Source organism: Quercus lobata, chromosome 9, assembly GCF_001633185.2.
Source record: "Quercus lobata isolate SW786 chromosome 9, ValleyOak3.0 Primary Assembly, whole genome shotgun sequence".
Taxonomy (NCBI): domain Eukaryota; kingdom Viridiplantae; phylum Streptophyta; class Magnoliopsida; order Fagales; family Fagaceae; genus Quercus; species Quercus lobata.
The window spans coordinates 14,101,274-14,121,828 of NC_044912.1; the positions used below are offsets into that span (position 1 = coordinate 14,101,274).

The 20,555-nt window shown below is 34.9% G+C and overlaps 3 protein-coding genes across 5 annotated transcripts; all 3 read left to right on the top strand.

Annotated features, from left to right (window-relative positions):
* The first annotated feature begins 8,682 nt into the window (after nt 1–8,682).
* On the top strand, nt 8,683–10,060 carry LOC115962267 (heavy metal-associated isoprenylated plant protein 31). The gene is made up of 3 exons (XM_031081173.1): nt 8,683–8,952; nt 9,056–9,134; nt 9,531–10,060. The coding sequence occupies exons 1-3, from the start codon at nt 8,944–8,946 to the stop codon at nt 9,857–9,859; spliced, it is 417 nt and encodes a 138-aa protein (XP_030937033.1). The 5' UTR covers nt 8,683–8,943; the 3' UTR covers nt 9,860–10,060.
* A 3,021-nt stretch (nt 10,061–13,081) lies between these two features.
* Nucleotides 13,082–18,310, top strand: LOC115959677 (receptor-like protein EIX2). 3 transcript variants are annotated; one of them, XM_031078175.1, is made up of 3 exons: nt 13,082–13,417; nt 14,437–15,882; nt 17,031–17,365. In XM_031078175.1, the coding sequence occupies exons 1-2, from the start codon at nt 13,153–13,155 to the stop codon at nt 15,855–15,857; spliced, it is 1,686 nt and encodes a 561-aa protein (XP_030934035.1). In that variant the 5' UTR covers nt 13,082–13,152; the 3' UTR covers nt 15,858–15,882; nt 17,031–17,365. The 3 variants fall into 3 exon arrangements, with proteins under 3 accessions (XP_030934035.1, XP_030934034.1, XP_030934033.1); XM_031078174.1 differs by lacking the exon at nt 17,031–17,365 and adding an exon at nt 18,116–18,310 and having other exon boundaries at nt 13,082–15,882; XM_031078173.1 differs by having other exon boundaries at nt 13,082–15,882.
* Nucleotides 18,311–19,645: 1,335 nt separating this feature from the next.
* Nucleotides 19,646–19,954, top strand: LOC115961266 (heavy metal-associated isoprenylated plant protein 31-like). The gene has a single exon (XM_031080271.1). It carries the CDS (start codon nt 19,646–19,648, stop codon nt 19,952–19,954), a length of 309 nt encoding a protein of 102 aa, XP_030936131.1.
* Nucleotides 19,955–20,555: the final 601 nt, after the last annotated feature.

The window sequence follows — 20,555 nt, forward strand, 5'->3', positions numbered from 1 at the left end:
TTGCAACATTAAAGAAAATGATTAAGCACATTCATATCCAAGTTGCTCCTTAACCGATATTCCAAGAAGTTCAAGGACCAGCAAACATGGTGACAACAAGTTTTACAAGTCTCTCCTAGATGTGATTTTATTTGGCGGTAACCAAAAAAAAACAACACGTGTCCTATTAATGGGTGAGCAATTGTTAATAAACAATTTTAGAAAAGTTTTGACACCATTTTCATAAGAAATATAAAAAAAAAAACTATTAAATTTTTTTTTTCTCATAAAAAGTTTTTTAAAAATATTTTCTAAATCAATACTCTTAGGGCATTTGTTTACTTTTCCCTACAAATAAAAGGCAAATTTTGCAAGCATTAGTCTCATAAACCAGGTTTTCTTAAGAATGTAGAAATGCTCTATCTCCAGAATTCACCTTTTGTGTTCTAAGAAAAGAACACTTAAAGACTATTGCAATCCAAGTTGAATGGAAGAAACCACATGAGGGTTGGTTTAAACTTATTCTAATGGTTCATCACTTGGAAATCTAGGTCCTACAAGGAGTGGAGGTCTTATTAGAAACACTTATGGAGATTGGATTAAGGGTTATTCTTGAAGAATAGGATGTACACCATTGTATCAGCTGAGTTTTGGGCTCTTAGAGATGGTTTTTTTTTTTTTTTTTGAGAAAGTAGAGATGGGTTAATTTTGGGTGTACAACTGAATATCCAAAACTTACAAGTAAAACTTAATGCTAGTCTAGCCTCTTTCATGCACATTAATGCAATAATTAACTTTAGATCATCCTCCATCTTTTGTACTACCTTTGAAGTTTTTAGATCATCACTAGCACTTAAGGTGGTTGTTTAAACTAATCACTTTTAATCCCTAAAAAACTTTTTTTTTTTTGAAGAAATAATCCCTAAAAAACTTAAAGCAAGTAATTTTAGTCCCTAAAAACCTTGAAAACCTTGAAGTAATCGATTTTAGTCCATAACAAACTTAAAGTGGTTGCTTCCAGTCTTTATTGAATGATGACGTACCAGTTTTTAGTTTGGCCACGATATACAAAGAACTAAAAATAATTATTTTATACTTTAAGGTAGTATTTGTTATACACAGCCTGCTACATACTATTATAGTTCAATATGGTTCAAAAATGTGTGTAACAATTTTTTTTTTTTTTCCTTTTCCGTAAACTTTTGGGCCCAAAATGGCTCAGATACTAAGGGTTTGTTTTGATTAAACTTATTGTTGCTGAAACTGAAAATTGAAAACACTGTAGCAAAATAATTTTTTAATGTGTGAATAGTACCGTGAGACCTATTTTTAATATTTTTTTAATCTGTGAACAGTGCTAAACAGTGTATGAACAGTGCTCAACAGTTCTGTTGAGCCCTAAAGCAGTAACGCCTGCAGGGGGGAAAAAAAAAAGTTAAAACACAAAACGCAGAACGTGAGTTTCAGCCAAATCCAAACACAGACTGAACTAATGGGATATTATTTGAGCCTTTCTTTATGTCTTGTGGAGGAGAGAGGGTTATTGGTGAGTTGGCAAGTCTGGTTTATTTTTTACCTTGGGTCCCACGCGTTTGCATGAGTTGAGGCTTTTGTCTTATAATGAGTTGGGCTGCTCTTTGTTTCAAATAGAGCATTTTTACCTATAAAAGCTTGGGCTTTCAAAAAGTTTGTTTAGACTCCATGACTTTGTGATTTAATTAAGCCCAAATAATTTAGCCGAAGACCCACTCTTTTTATTTGTAAAACGTGCTAATATGGAATGAGCTGCCCAATAAAATTGGGCCAAATGATATGAGAAAAAGGTAAACTAAAAAAAAATATTTTTTAAAAATTTAGACCTGTTTGGTATATATGTTTAAATAACAGTTTTTAGTTTTTTTAAAAATACGTGTATATGAAAAAATGTGTAAAAATACGTGTAATATTGTTTAAAAATTAAAAACATGTGTTTAAACATATGTACCAAACAGACCCTTAAGTTGCATTATGCCAATTTTTATTTATTTAGTTTTTATATAGGTAGATCTTTTATTAGAAACTTAGGTGTGTTTTTTTTTTTTTTGCATCGAAACTTAGGTTGCATGCCAATTTATTGATATAGGTTTTATTTATTTATTATTATTTACATTTCAAGTAAATAAATGAGGATTTAAATTTTGTACGTTTCCGTTTGAAAACATAAGAAGATGCAAATCAACCTAAAAGTTGGTTAATATGAGTAGGATATACATTAAATTTTATATATATATATATATATGGGTTTGGTTCAAGTTATATCTGGTGTAACTTTAAAATATTTTTAAATTGAATGTGAATTTTGACAAATTTACTGTTAGATTACATTATCTTCGTATATTCTTCATACTTACAAATTTTAAAGATAATCAAAGATCAATAGCCATGTCATCAATCAATTATTTAAATTCAAGTTTTTGTAGTTTAAAATAATGCATAAAAAATGAGTTTATAGATCGAATGGTAAATTATATCCGATTGGCATGTGTGGGGCCCAAGTAAATTATGGGCCAGGCCTATTTACCCGTGGAGAATCCAAAGGTCTAAGCCGAGGAGGGCTATGGCCCAAGCCCGATAATATGAATCACAAGACAGCCTTGGGAAACAGCCGAGGACAGTTCAGTCCTCGGCAGAACCCAAAGTCCCATCGGACAGAGGGACAAAAACGGTATAGGACTAAAATTGAAAGAAAATCCAAAATATCAAGGGAAAGCTGACCTTACTGCCATTCAATACTCTGCACCTGACAGAGCCGCATTCTTTGGCTTATACAACCACCCCCAACGACTTTGGGTATAGGCTGATGGGACAATTATCAGTCCTGGAAAGGTTGACCCTACACGTGGACGAAGGACAGTGAACGAAGGCTAGTATAAAAGGAAAAGTAAGTAATCTAGAGAAGAGGCTGGGAAAAATAGCCAGAAGAAAGAGCCTCCCAGCCCACCTTCAGGAAAAAGATTCCAGAGGTGAAGAAAACTTAACCATGTATGAACACCACGGAAAACCTACCGCCTGGTGACCAAGGTCTAGCCTTTCAAACCCACGCTCTACAAATGATATTGTTTGGGTCTTGTTACGTACGAGCCCAACACCGCTACGGTTCGTCACGAATCAAGTCCTTACAATTGGCGCTGTCTGTGGGAAGGCTTGTGTGTTGGTATAGACGGTGGGTTGAGAGAGTTCCTTTGCCATTTTTAACAACTGGTTATAGAGTTTTAGTGTAAAGCTCCGCTAAGGTTTATGATTCTTGACTAGGGGCTACATTTATTAGCATCAATCGCTTAGATAACCCTAGGGGCTTGGCTGAGGAGCTACCTCCCCTAAAGCCAAGGTCCCATGCAAAGAGAAAACTAGGTTTTGGACAGAACCAAGGCATTGCATGGTCCTCGGACTCAAGCCTATGGGGAAACCAACTACTTGGATGTGGAAAACTAGGTTTTGGACAGAATCAAGGCATTGCATGGTCCTCGGACTCAAGCCTATGGGGAAACCAACTACTTGGATGTGGAAAACTAGGTTTTGGACAGAACCAAGGCATTGCATGGTCCTCGGACTCAAGCCTATGGGGAAACCAACTACCTGGATGAGGAAAACTAGGTTTTGGACAGAACCAAGGCATTGCATGGTCCTCGGACTCAAGCCTATGGGGAAACCAACTACTTGGATGTGGAAAACTAGGTTTTGGACAGAACCAAGGCATTGCATAGTCCTCGGACTCAAGCCTATGGGGAAACCAACTACTTGGATGTGGAAAACTAGGTTTTGGACAGAACCAATGCATTGCATGGTCCTCGGACTCAAGCCTATGGGGAAACCAACTACTGATTGGATGAGAAAAAGTTTGGGCTTCGTAAGATTGGCTACTTGATAAAAATGCTAAGCTACTTAATCCTCGGCTTAAATACCGTAAAAGGTTAAGGCCAACAAAAGCGTAAGGAAGGTGGTGGAATGCCCCAGTATTCAATAGCCTAAAGGGGCTGTTCATTTGGCGGGAGATATGTCTTCAGATGGTTATTTCTTACCCGGCATCAAGCCTTCGGTTCTCACCTCGGCTAGTTTGGGGTAAGTATTATTTTTCACGGGTCGGCCTTGTTGTGCCAAGCAATTCTAATAAAGTTATGGTGATATCTTTTTCTTAGCGAATATTTCGGCCATGGTTGTTATTGATTCAAATACTATATTATTGTGCCGAACAACACTTGCAAATTCGTAAATACGCCTTTTTCTTTGATAAGGGGGTAGGACCCCATGTATTGTGCTCTAAGATCGGCGGTATTATGCCCGGCCGACTCATTAAGCTCATTATAATGCCTTCTCTTTTCCTGTCTCATAAGTGTTTCAGCTTTGAATATTATTTGTTTAAGTCAGAATTATTAAGTCGGATTATTTTTGTAAGTACAGAGCAGGGTAGTATTTAACTGAATTATGTGTCTACGCATTGTGTCATCATTTCGGAAATAAAGAGATAGAACATGCGAAGTAAAGTAATAGCCATTTTTATTAATATGAAGATGTATTACAACGTACAAAAAGGGGCTTAAACAAGCCTATACAAAAGGTAAACTGTCGAAATAATAAAAAAAAAAAAAAAAAAAAAAACCTCGCAATACAGGTAAGTAAACAAACAGGTGTCTTGTTAAACTTGTCTCCGAAGTCCTTCCAAATTCTACCTCAGTATCGCCCATATTGAGAGGGGAACCTTCTTCAGAAGAAGGTGGAAGAGATGGAGGAAGAAGATGGAGGAGATGAATGAAGAAGATGGAGGACATGAGTAAGGAAGGAGGAGAAGAAGAGAGAAGAGATGAAAAGGAAGAAAGGGAGGCAGAGGGGGCACCAGTGAACGAAGAGAGGAAGAAGCAGGGGCACTCAGTCCCTGCCTCGGTCCTGACTCCTAACACACTGGTGTCATGTTAGATATGCTTGTGAGAAGCCGGTTGGTACTGATAAGGGGTGTCCTCGGTTCAATCACGCCAAAAGGTTGACGTGACGAGCCCCTGCTTCGGATTTTGGCTGAAAGGAAAGTGAGACAAATCTTAAGTCTCCGCCATCCTTGCCCTGACCGGGCCATTTCGAGCTTTGTTAGAACATGGTGTTTTTGGGAGGGGTATGATTCCTTCATTGATTACTACTATAGCGAAGGTATTACAACTTAAGGAATAACCAAAGGGCAAAATTAAAACTTTGAGAAGAGTTTAAGGGTTTCAGATTTTGGGGGGATTAAAGTGGTTCAGGTACGAGTGAAACAACTCTCGCCTTTTCTTTTTATATGAGGGGCTAAATGGAGGGTACTTAATACGTTCAGATCTCCAAGGAAATCTGTAAACAAGAGTACGCCCGTTCCGTCTCCCCACGCCATCAGTAACCGTGAAAATCTGGAAAGATCTCGTAAAAGGAAACTATTAAAGACCCGCTTGGGGTAGTCAAACGGCTTGAGCGCGTCCTTAATGAATTAGGAGGAACGTCTCGTAGACCGGTACGTCTCTTGGGTAGGTGGAAAACCGCTAGTATTGATGAAAGGCAGAATTAAATGAGCTGTAATAAAGGCTCGGTATTGCCAAAACCCTCCTCTCCAACTAGGAGGTCGGATAACAGGATTTTGAGGGGCTATTGTGAGGTCCAAGTAAATTATGGGCCAGACCCATTTACCCGTGGAGAATCCAAAGGTCCAAGCCGAGGAGGGCTATAGCCCAAGCCCGATAATATGAATCACAAGACAGCCTTGGGAAACAGCCGAGGACAGTTCAGTCCTCGGCAGAACCCAAAGTCCCATCGGACAGAGGGACAAAAACAGTATAGGACTAAGATTGAAAGAAAATCCAAAATATCAAGGGAAAGCTGACCTTACTGCCATTCAATACTCTGCACCTGACAGAGCCGCATTCTTTGGCTTTTACAACCACCCCCAACGACTTTGGGTATAGGCTGATGGGACAATTATCAGTCCTGGAAAGGTTGACCCTACACGTGGACGAAGGACAGTGAACGAAGGCTAGTATAAAAGGAAAAGTAAGTAATCTAGAGAAGAGGCTGAGAAAAATAGCCAGAAGAAAGAGCCTCCCAGCCCACCTCCAGGAAAAAGATTCCAGGGGTGAAGAAAACTTAACCATGCATGAACACCACGGAAAACCTACCGCCTGGTGACCAAGGTCTAGCCTTTCAAACCCACGTTCTACAAATGATATTGTTTGGGCCTTGTTACGTACGAGCCCAACACCGCTACGGTTTGTCACAAATCAAATCCTTACAGCATGAAAATTAGCATACAAGTTAAGAACATATAGAACATTTAATTTAACGGTTGAATTTTCAAAATATGAATTCAATAACAAGTTGTTGGGTGATGTAATATTGCTTAGAGTTACACCAAGTATAACTTGAACCCAACTTAAAAAAAAAAAATATATATATATATATATATATATATGAAACATTAAATGATGGCAAAGTAGGGCCGAAGGTTGGTGAGGGGATAATTTTTCGAAATTTATGTCAATGATGAAAGTTTTTTAAGATTGTGCTTTTCTTTAAAAAAATTATGCGGCTGAATTTCATATTTTATTTATACAATTAAGCGACAAAGACCATTTAATTGTTTGATCAATTAGCACAAACCCTTCTCCAGAATGTGCTGGAGTTAACCAAAACTTGGATGGGATCTTATGCTCAAGCCCTGTACAGTATTTTCATGCAAGAAAATCAATTCCTTCAAAAAATTAAAAGGAAAGAAAAAAAAAAAATCAACTAGTTAAACTGAAGAAAGCCAGAAATTATTGAAGCCCATTAAGCAAAATTATATTTACAACTTGTTAGTTTAGGGATATTTGGAAAAGTTCCATCCAACATAAAAGTACCGTGTGTCTTGACTCTTGAATCGCATTGCACAGAAACTTTATTATAAAATAAATTCAAAACTAGGTGCAGCAAACAAAGCAACAGAAAACATCAAAAAATAGATGATGATATTTGTTTTACACAGTAATGTGGTGTAGAGACTAGAGTGTCACTATGTGCAGCATGAAAACTTTCCCTCAAATAAAAAACCATTATTATAACTATGATCATTATGCTCCCCCAAGAAGCATTTCGAATTATGACCATATTCCTTAACCCAAATTTCATAAAAAAAACAAGTATGATGATGACAATTCTTAGCACCCATTTGTGTGTGGTCCCTTTTTGTCTTTCTGTTATCATTATTCGAGGCATTGAAATTGTTAAAATACGGTCAAAATAGTCACAAATTTACCTATATTAATCTTCAATTCAAATACCAATATGTTGACCTCTCTCAGGTTATTTTAAAAGGAATCGTTGACAGAAAAGTGTTGTTGTACTTGAACATACAAAGCTATCGATTGCCAGCTTATATCAACAACAAATATCTCTGTTCATCGAATTCTTTACAGAAATAAAGCAGGTTCCAGTAAAGTTGATTCAGTTCTTTGTTCTTAAAATCCTTTACAACGCTAAAGCTGATACAGTTCTGTTTCGTTAAAACTGTAAGAGCATTAAGTATCAGCATCACAAGGACTACTCTCCATCGTAGCGCGTATGAGACATAATGCATTTCCCAATTTCTCATTGTCATACACTTCACTTCAACATGGTTTCGTAATTTTTTTTTTCCCCATAAATTATTGTAGCAAGGAAGATAAAATATGTTGAAAAGTTGAAGAATCTGAAATAAAAAAAAATAAAAATAAAAAGTTTATGTTTTCCTCCAACTGATAACATACATAATTTTAAAATTTTCGTACGGATATATTTTTGTAGAAGAATATTTTCTTTTCATCCAATTTTTTTGTTAACTCATGTATCTCAATGTTTTGGTTTAAAATTTTTAAGGAGTTTATCTGTTTATGCATAACTTTTTAAATCCCCATATACAACTCTACCCTAGGCCTAGGGTCCCCCAACTAGACAAAGATTAAATGTGGGGTAATAAGTGATTTGTTTTTAATATTAAAAAATAAAAATAAAAAACATTGGAATTGTGCATTTTTTTTCTCCATTTCTAAAGAAACCTAAAAAATTATGAGTTGATAGAAAACCAACTCATTTGCCACTAAGTAAATTAGTTATATAAAAAATTCATAATAACAAATTTTAAATAATAAAAAAGTTCATAATATAAAATGTAAACTAATTATTATATAATAAGTAATTTTTGAATTAAAAAATGTCTATTTAAAGTTGTCACTTTAGGCCTAAGTATGTCACAATTGTACCTTTATCCATTTTCAACAAACAAAATCAGAAAATCAAGAAATTAATAAACCAATCCAAACTCACAACAATTAACACAATGTATGTGAATATATATGTGATAAATCAATCTCATAGCATATGAAACTAACCGGATAATGGATTACTTATCCAAGTGCATGATAACATTCTAAGGGAAGCCAACACTAAAACCTTTGGAAATTTGGTCATCAAATAAATAAACAAAAACCTTTGGAAATTAATTTTGACTTAGGACATGCATAATGAGTACGAGGTCCTACATAAACAAATAGGTCATTATATTTATACCTTTGCCGGAGTGTCCTCCTTCATTATTCGACAAAGAGCGTGGCATAAGACATTGGGGGGCATTTTCTAATTAAAACGTTACAGAAAAGAGGACCAGGCTTTGGAGTGGGCAAAAATATGTCAAAAGTCACACTTTTCCATTCCACGCGTGAATGCTCTTTGCATTGTTTTCCATTTTCAAAACCCAAGGCTCTCTCCTCTCTCTTTATTAGCTATAGACAGTTTCAATAAGCACTTCAATTAAGCCAGAGTCTCAAGTTATAACCCGGCATAACATAAAGACTTCAGAGACTTCTCAGCTCTAATTGTTTCCTTCACTAAAAATAGAACAATCTTGAGATTCCTAACAAATTTTACATCACAGTTTCTTTGCATTCTGAAGCTAAGAAAACTATGTCTGCAGTGAGTCTCTCTCTCTCTCTCTCTCTCTCTCTCTCTCTCTCTCTCTCTCTCTCTCTCTCTCTCTCAATGTGGAAGTGACAATTTGGCAATGTTGGTTTTGCAGATGGTGGAGGTGAGAGTTCCGAACCTTGACTGTGAGGGATGTGCTACTAAGTTGAAGAAAGCTCTCTTCAAGCTCAAAGGTACCTTTATACCATTAATAGGAGTGTCAAAGTAAATTAGTTAAGGTTGAGTTTTTTATTGTAATCGACTAGCTTTTTTTAAGGTAGTCGAGCAACTTTCAATTAAAGGGATATTTATTTGTTAACTTTTATTACTTTTCAATATAACAGGCTCTATTTAATTTATTTTTAACGAGTGCAATCGAGCTCCCGCTAACATATTCCTTGAATAAAGTATTAAGGATACAATTTTTCTTACAACCTTTTTAAGTTGACTAATTGGACCACCACTTTTATGGGTTTTATTACAAAGAGTGTTTTGAGGGCACAATTTAAGAAATAATAAGTGTTCAATTATAAGGCAAAGCTTTCAAAGTTAACTTTCATGTAATTTTAACTTTGATTCATGGCTCTCAGGAGTAGAAGATGTAGAAGTAGAAATGGAGACACAAAAGATTACAGTGAGAGGATATGCCTTGGAGGAAAAAAAGGTTCTTAAAGCAATCAAGAGAGCTGGAAAAGCAGTGGAGCCATGGCCATTCCCTGGATACTCTCATTTTGCCTCATTTTACAAATACCCAACTTACATTGTTAACCATTATTATGACACATACAAAAATGAAGCTACCACAGGCGTACACACTTTCTTCCAAACCCCTGCTGTTTATTCAGTCGCCGTCGCATCCGATGAAGCCATTGCTTCACTCTTTAGCGATGACAATGCGCATGCTTGTACAATCATGTGAACATGCTTCTCTTTTTTTTTTTTTTTTCCTTTTTTCTCTCCCTCCTTTTTTGGTCTTATCTAATTGATGTTTTATTATTTTTTGAGAGATGGAGAGGTTTAATGCTGTCTTTTTGTTTGGCTCGAAGCTTGTCATTGTAATAGTATGTCATTTATATTATTTTTCATCTTCTATTTGTGTTCTTGGATGGCCAAAGAAAAACCGATCCTTTTCTTTTTGTCATGCTTTAATTTCCCTAGAATCCTACAAGAATTGAGAATATCAAGCATGAACAGTACGAAAAATGTTATGTCCACAACATTTTCATAACACTTTTACAACAAATTTTAAATGGTAGGTTGTTATTGGCTGTTATAGGTGGGAAAAAAAAAATTTTAAGTAGTAAATTCAAATTAAAATTAATAACAACTTACCACCTATGATTTGTTATGAAAGTATTATGAAAATATTATGAACGTAATACTTCTCAAAAGATATATGGTGTAATGGTGGGCATATGTAACACCTCTCTCATGGAGGAGTGGATGTATGCTCTCTCTCTATATATAAATATAATTCTTTTAGGAATAAATTAAGATTTGCAAGGCTTATATTATCTTTGGCTTGAGAAAAGTGAAAAGAAGAGAAGTGATGTGGGTAAAATTTTTAATCTTGGATTTATAATGAGGAGAGAAGTGAAGAGAAATAAAAGAAAATGAGCACTTTTTATACTTTAGATATAAGCATCATTTTTCTTATAACGTATGAGTCTCACGTATTTATTAGATTACACATTATGAAAAAGAGGATGAACCGATGCATATATCTGATTCATCGGACAATTACTATAAACTATGAATCTAAAATACAATTATTTCCCCCAAAAACTTTATTGAATAGGTTTTAATTTGATACTCCCAATAATGGGGTTTAAATTTAAAATATAATTTCCACAAATATAATTTCCACAAAATCTGAAAAGCATAGGCCGGGCCACCGGGGCTTATTAACTGCTTTAGAAAATCCTTGGGCACTAACCAGTCAGCAAAAACTATACTATGATAAAGCCCATTTAGCTATCCAGTGAGCTACATTACTTGCAGTTTCTTTGAACCCAATAGAAAAACAAACCAAGGCCTTTCAAGTCTCATATCCTTCAAGACCCTGCAGACTGTCCATGTTTGATTTTAGTATTCTATAGAAGAGAATGATGACACTCAAGCAAGGATAATTGTTCCATTTATTTATTTATTTATTTTTATGGATATACCATACCCACAACCACAACCACAACCACAACAAACATGTTTGCACTTTCATATTTTGCATATGGGCCCAACCAAATATCATAGCTCATTTCTTTTTCATTTTTTTTTTTTTTTTGACCTTCTGGGTGTGAAAATTTTGTGAAAAATGTTGAGGATTTTGGTGAAGAAGTGTTAAAGATTGAGATGGCAAAGTTATTAGTGAAGAAGTGCGAAAGCTTGAGGACTGAGGAGGTCAGTTGGATTCTATTGGGAATTTCATTAAATTATTGAGGACTTTTTCGTCAATAAATTAGTTGAATGACATGTCTTTCTTCTTATATTTCCAATATATATACTACTTACATTTTGCTCAAAATATATATATATATATATATATATATATTTATATACACACACAAGTATAAGTCAAAATTTTAGGTAAATAAAGTTATTTAGTGTGCTTTTAGCATTGACATAAAAATCCAGCTTTTTTTACTATTTAGCTTATTTTTGTTACTATTTATGGGTCTCATTGCATTTTTTGTTACTATTTATGGGTCCTATTATACTATTTCAGCTACATTTTAGCTTTATCTACAGTACTTTTAATAAAAAGTTTTCAATTTCAACTAAATAAGCTGTTACCAAACAGACTCTTTGTTTTAGAATGAATTTCAAGCCATGCCGGAAAAATTGTATTATGTTACCCAACTGAATTTAACCATGTATTTCATTGGCTAAAATAGGTTCAACAGAATTGTATTTAAGGATACAACTTTTTCCCAAACATTTTTCACAACTTGCTAACTAAGGTTGCAGTAAGCTAATATTAACAGTGATGGCTCTAGGAATTTTTCTTAGGGTATTCCTTAAGAAGCATAAATTATACAATCTAATAAAAAGAGAAATTCATATATTGACAATAACAACAATAAAAAAAAAACATGTAAATACATAAAATTTACAATTATCTTCAACAAGTTTTCATATTTTGAAATCGTTGCATGATAATCTCATTATCAATGCTACAAGCTACATCTTTTTTAATGTACATAATCAAGCAATCATTCATCCACTAAATGTAGAACAAATTACGGAGCAAAATTTAATTTTATTGGTATAAAAAAATGAGGGTGTTCCCAATTTTTTTTTTAAGGGTAGACAAATAAAAAATTTTAAATTATTATATATATATATATATATATATATATAGATATATACATATTTATATATATAAATTTCAAGTCAGGTGGTCCTGGGACAACTTTGACCTTAAGGTGGCGCCGCCCCTGAATATTAAAACAAGGCCCTTGAATTGAATGGAAGATCACATTTGATTGGAAAAATCTAGATCTAGATAGTGACATGCATAAAACTGAAGAAAGAAGATGACAAAATGTAGGAATTTATTTCCACGGACCAAATTTTCAAAGACACCAGCTGTGGATATAATTTTATTTTGTTGACTAATTAGTGATTACTATAAATTTTTAAGAGAGAAAAAAGACTTAGAGTGCGTTTGGATTGAGCGTTTTCGCCCAATCCTGCGTCTGCGTTTTTCATTTTTTTTTTTTTTTTTTTTTTTTTTTTTCACTCGTTTTGGGTTTGCTGCTACTGTTCATGCACTGTTCAATGAACAGTAGCCGCAAACTTTGACTTTTCAAATTTTTTTGGACCAATCACAGCACATCGTGTACTGTTTACGGACCCACAAATTTCACTTTTCAGCAACTTTTTCATTAAAAATGGGTCCCACGATACTATTCACACATTTAAAAATTATTTCGCTACAGTGTTTTTCAGTTTTCAGTTTTCAGCTGTATCCAAACGGACCCTTAGAAGTAATAGAATTTGGACAATTCCATGGGCTGATCAAGGAAAATAATACTACGTAGTCAACAAGTGACAGATAAAAAAAAAAAAAAAAAAAAATCTGTGTATGTAGCCATGCAGAAAAGTTAAGTGAAGCCTATATTATCTATCATGAGCATGTGGCTCAGGCTCAACCTGCTAAGAACTTTCACTCTTGTCTTTGAACCCTTCTCTTCCCTTGTTATTGCTTTTATCATGGATAACTCTTCTGCAACTCGTGTGTTTTTCTTAATATGGTTCTTTGCAGCAACGTTCAGCTTCTGCAAAGTAAACTCAAATATCTCTTGCAATAAAAAAGAGAAACAAGCACTTCTGAACCTCAAACGAGGTCTCACTGATCCTTGGAACGCACTCTCATCCTGGTCTGACCAAGAAGATTGCTGTAAATGGGCAGGAGTTCACTGCGACAACAAAACTGCTCGAGTCACAAAGCTACAGCTCGGTAATCTCAACTTAAATGGTGAGATTAGTCCTTCATTGCTTGAATTGGAACATTTGAATTACCTGGACTTGAGCATTAGTAACTTTAATTGTACCCGTATTCCAAGTTTCCTTAGTTCAATGGGCAGCATGAGACATCTGAACCTTGCTTCCGCTGGATTTTGTGGACTGATTCCACACCAGCTTGGAAATATTTCAGATCTTCGTTATCTGAATCTAGGATATAATTTGGGCCTTTATGTGCATAGCCTTCATTGGATGTCTAGTCTCTCTTCCATGAAATTCCTTGACATGTCCTCTGTCAACCTTTCTTCAGCACTAGATTGGCTTCAAATAATGAGTAGGCTCTCATCTCTTTCGGAGCTATACTTGCAAAATTGTCATCTTGATAGCCTAAATCCATCTCTTGGATTTCTCAATTTTACATCTCTTCTAGTCCTTGATCTTTCCGTAAATCTTTTCATTCATGAGATACCTAGTTGGTTTTCTAATATTAGTTCAACCCTCTTAGAGCTTGACTTGAGCAGCAATGTACTGAAGGGCGAGATACCGTGCGGTGTTTCGAATTTTCAAAACTTAGAACATCTTGTCTTGGGGCTAAATTATCTAACTGGAAAAATTCCAGAGTCATTTGGGCAACTTAAGCATCTAACAGTACTTGATCTCGAACTTAATTATTTTAGTGGTCCTATTCCTCATCCCTTGGGAATTTATCTTATATGTGGAAGTTAATCCTTGAAGGTAATCGGTTGAATGGTACTCTCCCAAAAAGTCTTGGGCTTCTCTCAAATTTAAAGCACTTGTTTATCGGAAAAAATTCCTTAACAGGCACAGTAGATGAAGTGTTTTTTACCAAACTGTCGAAATTAAAGTACCTAGACCTGTCTCGAACACCTTTGTTCTTCAATGTGAATTCCAATTGGGTTCCACCTTTTCAACTTATATATGCCCACATGAGCTCTTGCAAGATAGGACCTAGCTTTCCTGCATGGCTACAAACACAAAGATCTCTCAAGGTTTTATTAATGTCCATGTCAGGAATTTTGGACAAGGCTCCGAGTTGGTTTTGGAATTGGACTTCAAACGTTGACTTCGTCAATCTCTCTGCCAATAACATAGAAGGTGACGTACCAAACCTTTTGGTGAATTCTACTGTCTTAGATCTAAGTTCTAATCACTTGAAAGGTCAGCTGCCACGTTTGTCTGCAAATGTCAGAGTACTTAATGTAGCTAACAACTTATTTTCTGGACCCATTTCCACTTTCCTGTGCCAAAAGACTAATAGAAAAAATAAGTTACAAGTTTTAGATGCATCAAACAATCTTTTGTCAGGAGAATTTTCTCATTGTTGGAGGTATTGGCAGTCTTTGATCCATTTAAACTTGGGGAGCAATCGTTTGTCAGGTAGAATTCCTAACTCGATGGGGTCTTTAGTTGCACTCAAAGCATTGCGATTACCCAACAATAGCATTTATGGGGATATTCCTTCCTCATTACAAAAGTGCTCAAATTTGGGACTTCTTGATATAGGTGAAAATAATTTGTCAATGACCATACCACTCTGGATTGGAGAAATGAAAAGTCTTACTATTCTCCGTCTAAGATCTAGTGGGTTTAGAGGGCATATACCTCTACAGACATGCCAACTTTCTTCTCTTAGAATATTGGATCTTGCAAATAATAGCCTATCAGGACCCATACCAAAGTGTTTGAATTTTATTAATTCCATGGCAATGCCCCATATTGAAAACTATGAAACTATGGAGTATTTTGAAGATGCAGGCACCTACTTCGAGAGTCTCATGTTAGTTCCCAAGGGGAGGGAATTAAGGTATGAAGAGAACCTTATATTTGTTAGTATCATTGACCTTTCAAGTAATAACTTGTCAGGATCAATCCCTAATGAAATTTCAGTTCTCTTCCAATTGCATTTTTTGAACTTATCTCGAAACCATTTGACGGGGAAGATACCAGAAAAAATTGGGACCATGAAAGAGTTAGAGTCTATTGATCTCTCAAGAAATCATCTATCAGGTGAAATTCCTCCAAGCATGTCTAATTTGACATTTCTTAGTTACTTGGACTTGTCATACAACAACTTCTCAGGTAGAATTCCTTTAAGCACCCAACTTCAGAGCTTTGATGCACTTCGCTACACTGGAAATCCTGAACTTTGTGGAGCTCCTCTTAGAAAAAACTGCACAAAAGAGCAAAAATCTGATGGTGATACTCCACTGGGAAATGCTGAAGACGAGTCTGAAACATCATGGTTTTACATTGGATTAGGGGTTGGATTTGCACTAGGCTTTTGGGGAGTTTGTGGTGCTCTTTTCTTCAAGAGGACTTGGAGGCATGCTTATTTCCGGTTTGTCTATGACATGAAAGATCAGGCCTATGTGACTACAGTGCTGAAAGTGAACTGGATTTGCAAAAAGTTTAAGAAGCTGACGTTTTGGTAGCAAAAGGCATCGATTCTTCAATCAGGTATTAAATTGGAAATTATGTTGTCTAGAATATTTTGCTCTTGTTCATGTTGTAGCTGCAGTTGGAATGATGTGCATTTGATGATATAGCAAACTATCAAGAAATGTGTTAATATGTAAAGGGTCTTGAAGTAATTGTATAATATCCTGTAATGATCATTGATGTGAAGAAAACTCCACAAGTAGTAAGAGTTTTATTAAGATTTCCTTACTAAATAAAGTAACAACTGGGTTGTCACACTGCATGAATTACACAGGAGCACTTTGGTACATTTGCACAAGCACACTGACACTGCACGTATTATAGATATGTATGATGCTTCATGGCTTCACCTAGTGTAAGGACCTATTTGGCATGGAGAAGTGGTTGGAAAACTTAACAATTTTATGCCCTTTTGGTATAATTTTCATATATTGATATGGAAATATTTGAAGCGAAGAATCATGGCCCAATACCAAGTACCATATTAAATATTTGCAACTTGAACATATTCCTCTTGTCCAGCAATCAGCTTACTTGAATATATCAAATTCCTTTGGCCAATTTAGGCATCTTGCATATCTATGTTGCACGGACACGGCTAAAATGGCCAAGTACCCATACTTATGTCGTACCCTCACCCATGTGGGGTACCTGTGCAACTTAGGTGTTAAGTTTATTTTATTTTAGACAAAATTTATAGGTGTCATTGTACTTCTTTGCTATTTATTATTTCCTTTAAATGAATTTTAGATATGTTTTCAAGTATTTTATTGTTGTTGCTTAACTTTAAAACCTAAAATAAACATATTATGTCCAAAAATATTTATTAATTAAATATTTATCGTACCTAAGATGTGTTGTACCATAATTTTTCAAGAAAAGCTATACCACGTACCCTTTTGCATATCTTTCTATATAATGACAATTCCTTCTATATATGTTCCCCCCATCTCTAAGTATTTTGGGAAGTTATCTGCCTTAAGGAAATTACATCTTGAATTGAAATAGTTGAATGGTACCTCACCAGAGTGGTTGGGGCTTCTCTTAGAGTTGGAAGAGTTCAAACTTCGCAAAAAAGTTCCTTGGGAAGGAAAGTGTCCAAAGCGCGTTTCGCCAGTGTTTCAAAATTAAAATATTTTAAATTTGTCTTCAAACTCTATTGTCAGGACCTCTGGAAGGCTTTATGGAGTTCTAAACTTCATCAACGGCTGAAGATATTCCTTTGGAGAGTTGATAAGGATGTTGGTGCAGGGAGGGAGCAAAGCACAACCAAAATTATTTCTGAATTTTTCATTTCAGATTTTTCTTATTTGAAATTTCAGATTTCATTTTTCAATTATAGCACTTTTGATTTTTGAATTTCAAACTTAATGTTGTGGATTTTGTGGAATGACTGTGGTTTGATTGTACTCCTTGAAGCCTATTAAATAGAGGCTCCAAGAATGATGCGAAGCACTGCACTTGGAATAAGAATTTTTAGATTAAGAGTCCATTTGAGATCCACTTATTTTATTGAAATTGAAAACTTTTTATTGAAAGTACTGTAGATAAAGATAAAAGTTCGTCGAAATAGTACAGTGGAACTCATAAATAGGATCAAAAAGTGTAATGAAACCTATAAATAGTAGAAAAATAAACTAAATAGTAAAATAAGTTAGTAAAAATAATATTTGCCAAACGGATACAAAAATTGTTTCTATAAGCTTGGTGGTGAATCAAGCACATGTAGGTAGTGAAGCCTAGGATTTTCGGCTTATTCTAGGTGGTGAAGCCTAGGGATTTGTCCTGTTCTTTTTTCTTTTCCCTTGTTACTATTTCCCAACCCATTCTGTCCTGCTGCAAGGCAAATGTGATTTGACTCATAGCTAACCTCCTATTCAATATTTCAATTGCTGTTTGTATTACAAAGATGCTGATACCCAAATGGAGCCCACTTTTTCAATTTCTAGTCATGATTTACAGACTGTTGCCATATGAAACATGGTTCATTTTGAAATGCAAACTTCATTCTAAAAAGAAATGAGAACAAAATGCTACTGAACGAAACAGAGTAGGGACTAATGACAAGTTATTTCTTGTACACATTGTATCATACAAGTTTTGTACCATGGCGCACACAGTAACTTGCTAAAAGCTTTTACTCCACTGGGATAATTTACTAGTACAAAGAATAGAATTGTGTAGGTGGTCATGTCATACATACTTCAAATTCCAACTTACATACCCATGGCAATGATATTCATGATTGCAGGTAGCGCTGGTCCATGCTCTCGAAGAGGCCACAAAGATTAGTTGGCAGAGCAATTGTGATTTTGTTCTAAAATGTACTTGAATAAAATGCTAAGGATTATGATTCCAGCCTATGACTGTTCGAACTATTTATTTATGTAGTGGAAGTCATTTCACTTTGCACCAGAAAGATTAAAACTTAAGGTTTGTTGTTTAATTCTTGTCCTGTTATAAGCAAGCCTGGAAAAAACTAGATTGAATCATCTATACCTTAAAATGGATGAATTTTCTCCAAATTCACTGTCCTCTACATTAAAGCATACCGAGTTATGTGCTATCAAGCGACATTGGCATTTGGACAAGCAGCCTAAGAAGTACTAATCATGACAGATAAATTCATAGTATAACATTAACTGCAGGTTTAGTATAAAATCTGTGCAACAAGAGAACGAGGAACGGAAAAAAAAATGCTCACGTAATGTAATTTTTAGGAAGGGCTAAGCATCCAAAGTAAAAATGCCAAGACTGAGTCAAGGAAACAGAGCCGAAGCACAAAGGCAGAAGGAAAACGGCACCGTATAAAGGAAGCAAAGGATGAAACGAAGTCGTTTAATTTGAAGTGTTAAGTCTGTTAGTGAGTGGAACACGTGGCCTAAAATTATTGGATGTAATTGAACTTTCTGTTATTACTGTAGCTGTAATTCTGTTAGAGTTGTTAGCTTTTCCCGCTCATTTTCAGGCGAGTGCACTGGTTCATCTTGTAGTATAAATAGTGAGACGCTTTGTATTTTTTAGTTAGTTCATTTGAGTGAATAAAATTTCTTTCTAGAGAGTTCTTTTCCTTGCTTCTTCAATCTCCAGAAAACTCCATTCTCTGTTTTCAACTTGATGAATTCCATCCAGTTGACTCTTGAATCTATCCTTGGAGCTGGCACAGACCACCTTAAATAAAATATTAAGGATACAATTTTTCTTACGACCTTTTAAAGTTGACTAATTGGACCCATCACTTTTATGAGTTTTGTTAAACTGTTAAAGAGTGTGTTTTGAGGGCGCAATTTTAAGAAATAACTAGATCGTTTAGGCTTTGGTTGAAAGACGGAGATATTAGTCCGGTTGTTGTTGTTGTTGTTTTTTTTTTTTTTTTTTTTTGGATCAAACCTAAATAAATAGTTAATACTAGTGATATGTAAAATTGTGGAGCTTCCAAAACATAAGTGGTTCAATATAAGAAAGTTAACAAAAAGCCAAAAGTTTTGGTTATTTAATATTTATAGGTAAGTGTTCAATTATAATTAATAGTGAACATTTATTAAAAAGAAAATACACTTATAAAAAACAGTTATTGATTTGCAATAGTCTTACTTTATTTTATTTAAAAATATGTATTGAATTATTAAATCCACTTAAGGTTATTAGGAAGTTATGCACTTCAACATATAAATAATGCAAATGGCATTATTTTCACAGGCAAAGATTTCAAAGTTAGCTTTCATGTAATAATTTTAACTTTGATTCATAGCTCTCAGGAGTAGAAGAGTTAGAAGTAGAAATGGAGACACAAAAGATTACAGTGAGAGGATATGCCTTGGAGGAAAAGAAGGTTCTTAAAGCAATCAAGAGAGCTGGAAAAGCAGTGGAGCCATGGCCATTCCCTGGATACTCTCATTTTGCTTCATTTTACAAATACCCAACTTACATTGTTAACCATTATTATGACACATACAAAAATGAAGCTACCACAGGCGTACACACTTTCTTCCAAACCCCTGCTGTTTATTCAGTCGCTGTCGCGTCCAATTATGAAGCCATTGCTTCACTCTTTTGCGATGACAATCCGCATGCTTGTACAATCATGTGAACATGCTTCTCTTTTTCTTTTCTTTTTTCTCTCCCTCCTTTTTTTGGTCTTATCTAATTGATGTTTTATTATTTTTTGAGAGATGGAGAGGTTTAATGCTGTCTTTTTGTTTGGCTTGAAGCTTATCATTGTAATAGTATGTCATTTATATTATTTTTCATCTTATATTTGTGTTCTTGGATGGCCAAAGAAAAACCGATCCTTTTCTTTTTTTCATGCTTTAATTTCCCTAGAATCCTGCAAGAATTGAGAATATCAAGCATGAACGGTACGAGAAATGTTATATTCACAACATTTTCATAACACTTTCACAACAAATTTTAAATGGTAGGTTGTTATTGGCTGTTATAAGTGGGGGAAAAATCATTTAAGTAGTAAATTCAAATTCAAATTAATAATGACTTACTACCTATGATTTGTTGTGAAAGTATTATGAAAATGTTGAGAACATAGTACTTCTCAAAAGATATATGGTGTAATGGTGGGCATATGTAACACCTCTCTCACGGAGGAGTGGATGTATGCTCTATATATATGTGTGTGTGTGTGTCTATATATATATATATATATATATATATAATTCTTTTAGGAATAAATTGAG

Excerpts from the sequence above, each read along its gene's own strand:
- LOC115962267 (XM_031081173.1), top strand. Across the intron at positions 9,135-9,530 it reads AGCTCTCTTCAAGCTCAAAG|GAGTAGAAGATGTAGAAGTA; the intron begins GTACCTTTATAC and ends CATGGCTCTCAG.
- LOC115959677 (XM_031078174.1), top strand. The coding sequence starts at position 14,118 with ATGTGGAAGTTAATCCTTGAAGGTAATCGGTTGAATGGTACTCTCCCA.
- LOC115961266 (XM_031080271.1), top strand. The coding sequence starts at position 19,646 with ATGGAGACACAAAAGATTACAGTGAGAGGATATGCCTTGGAGGAAAAG.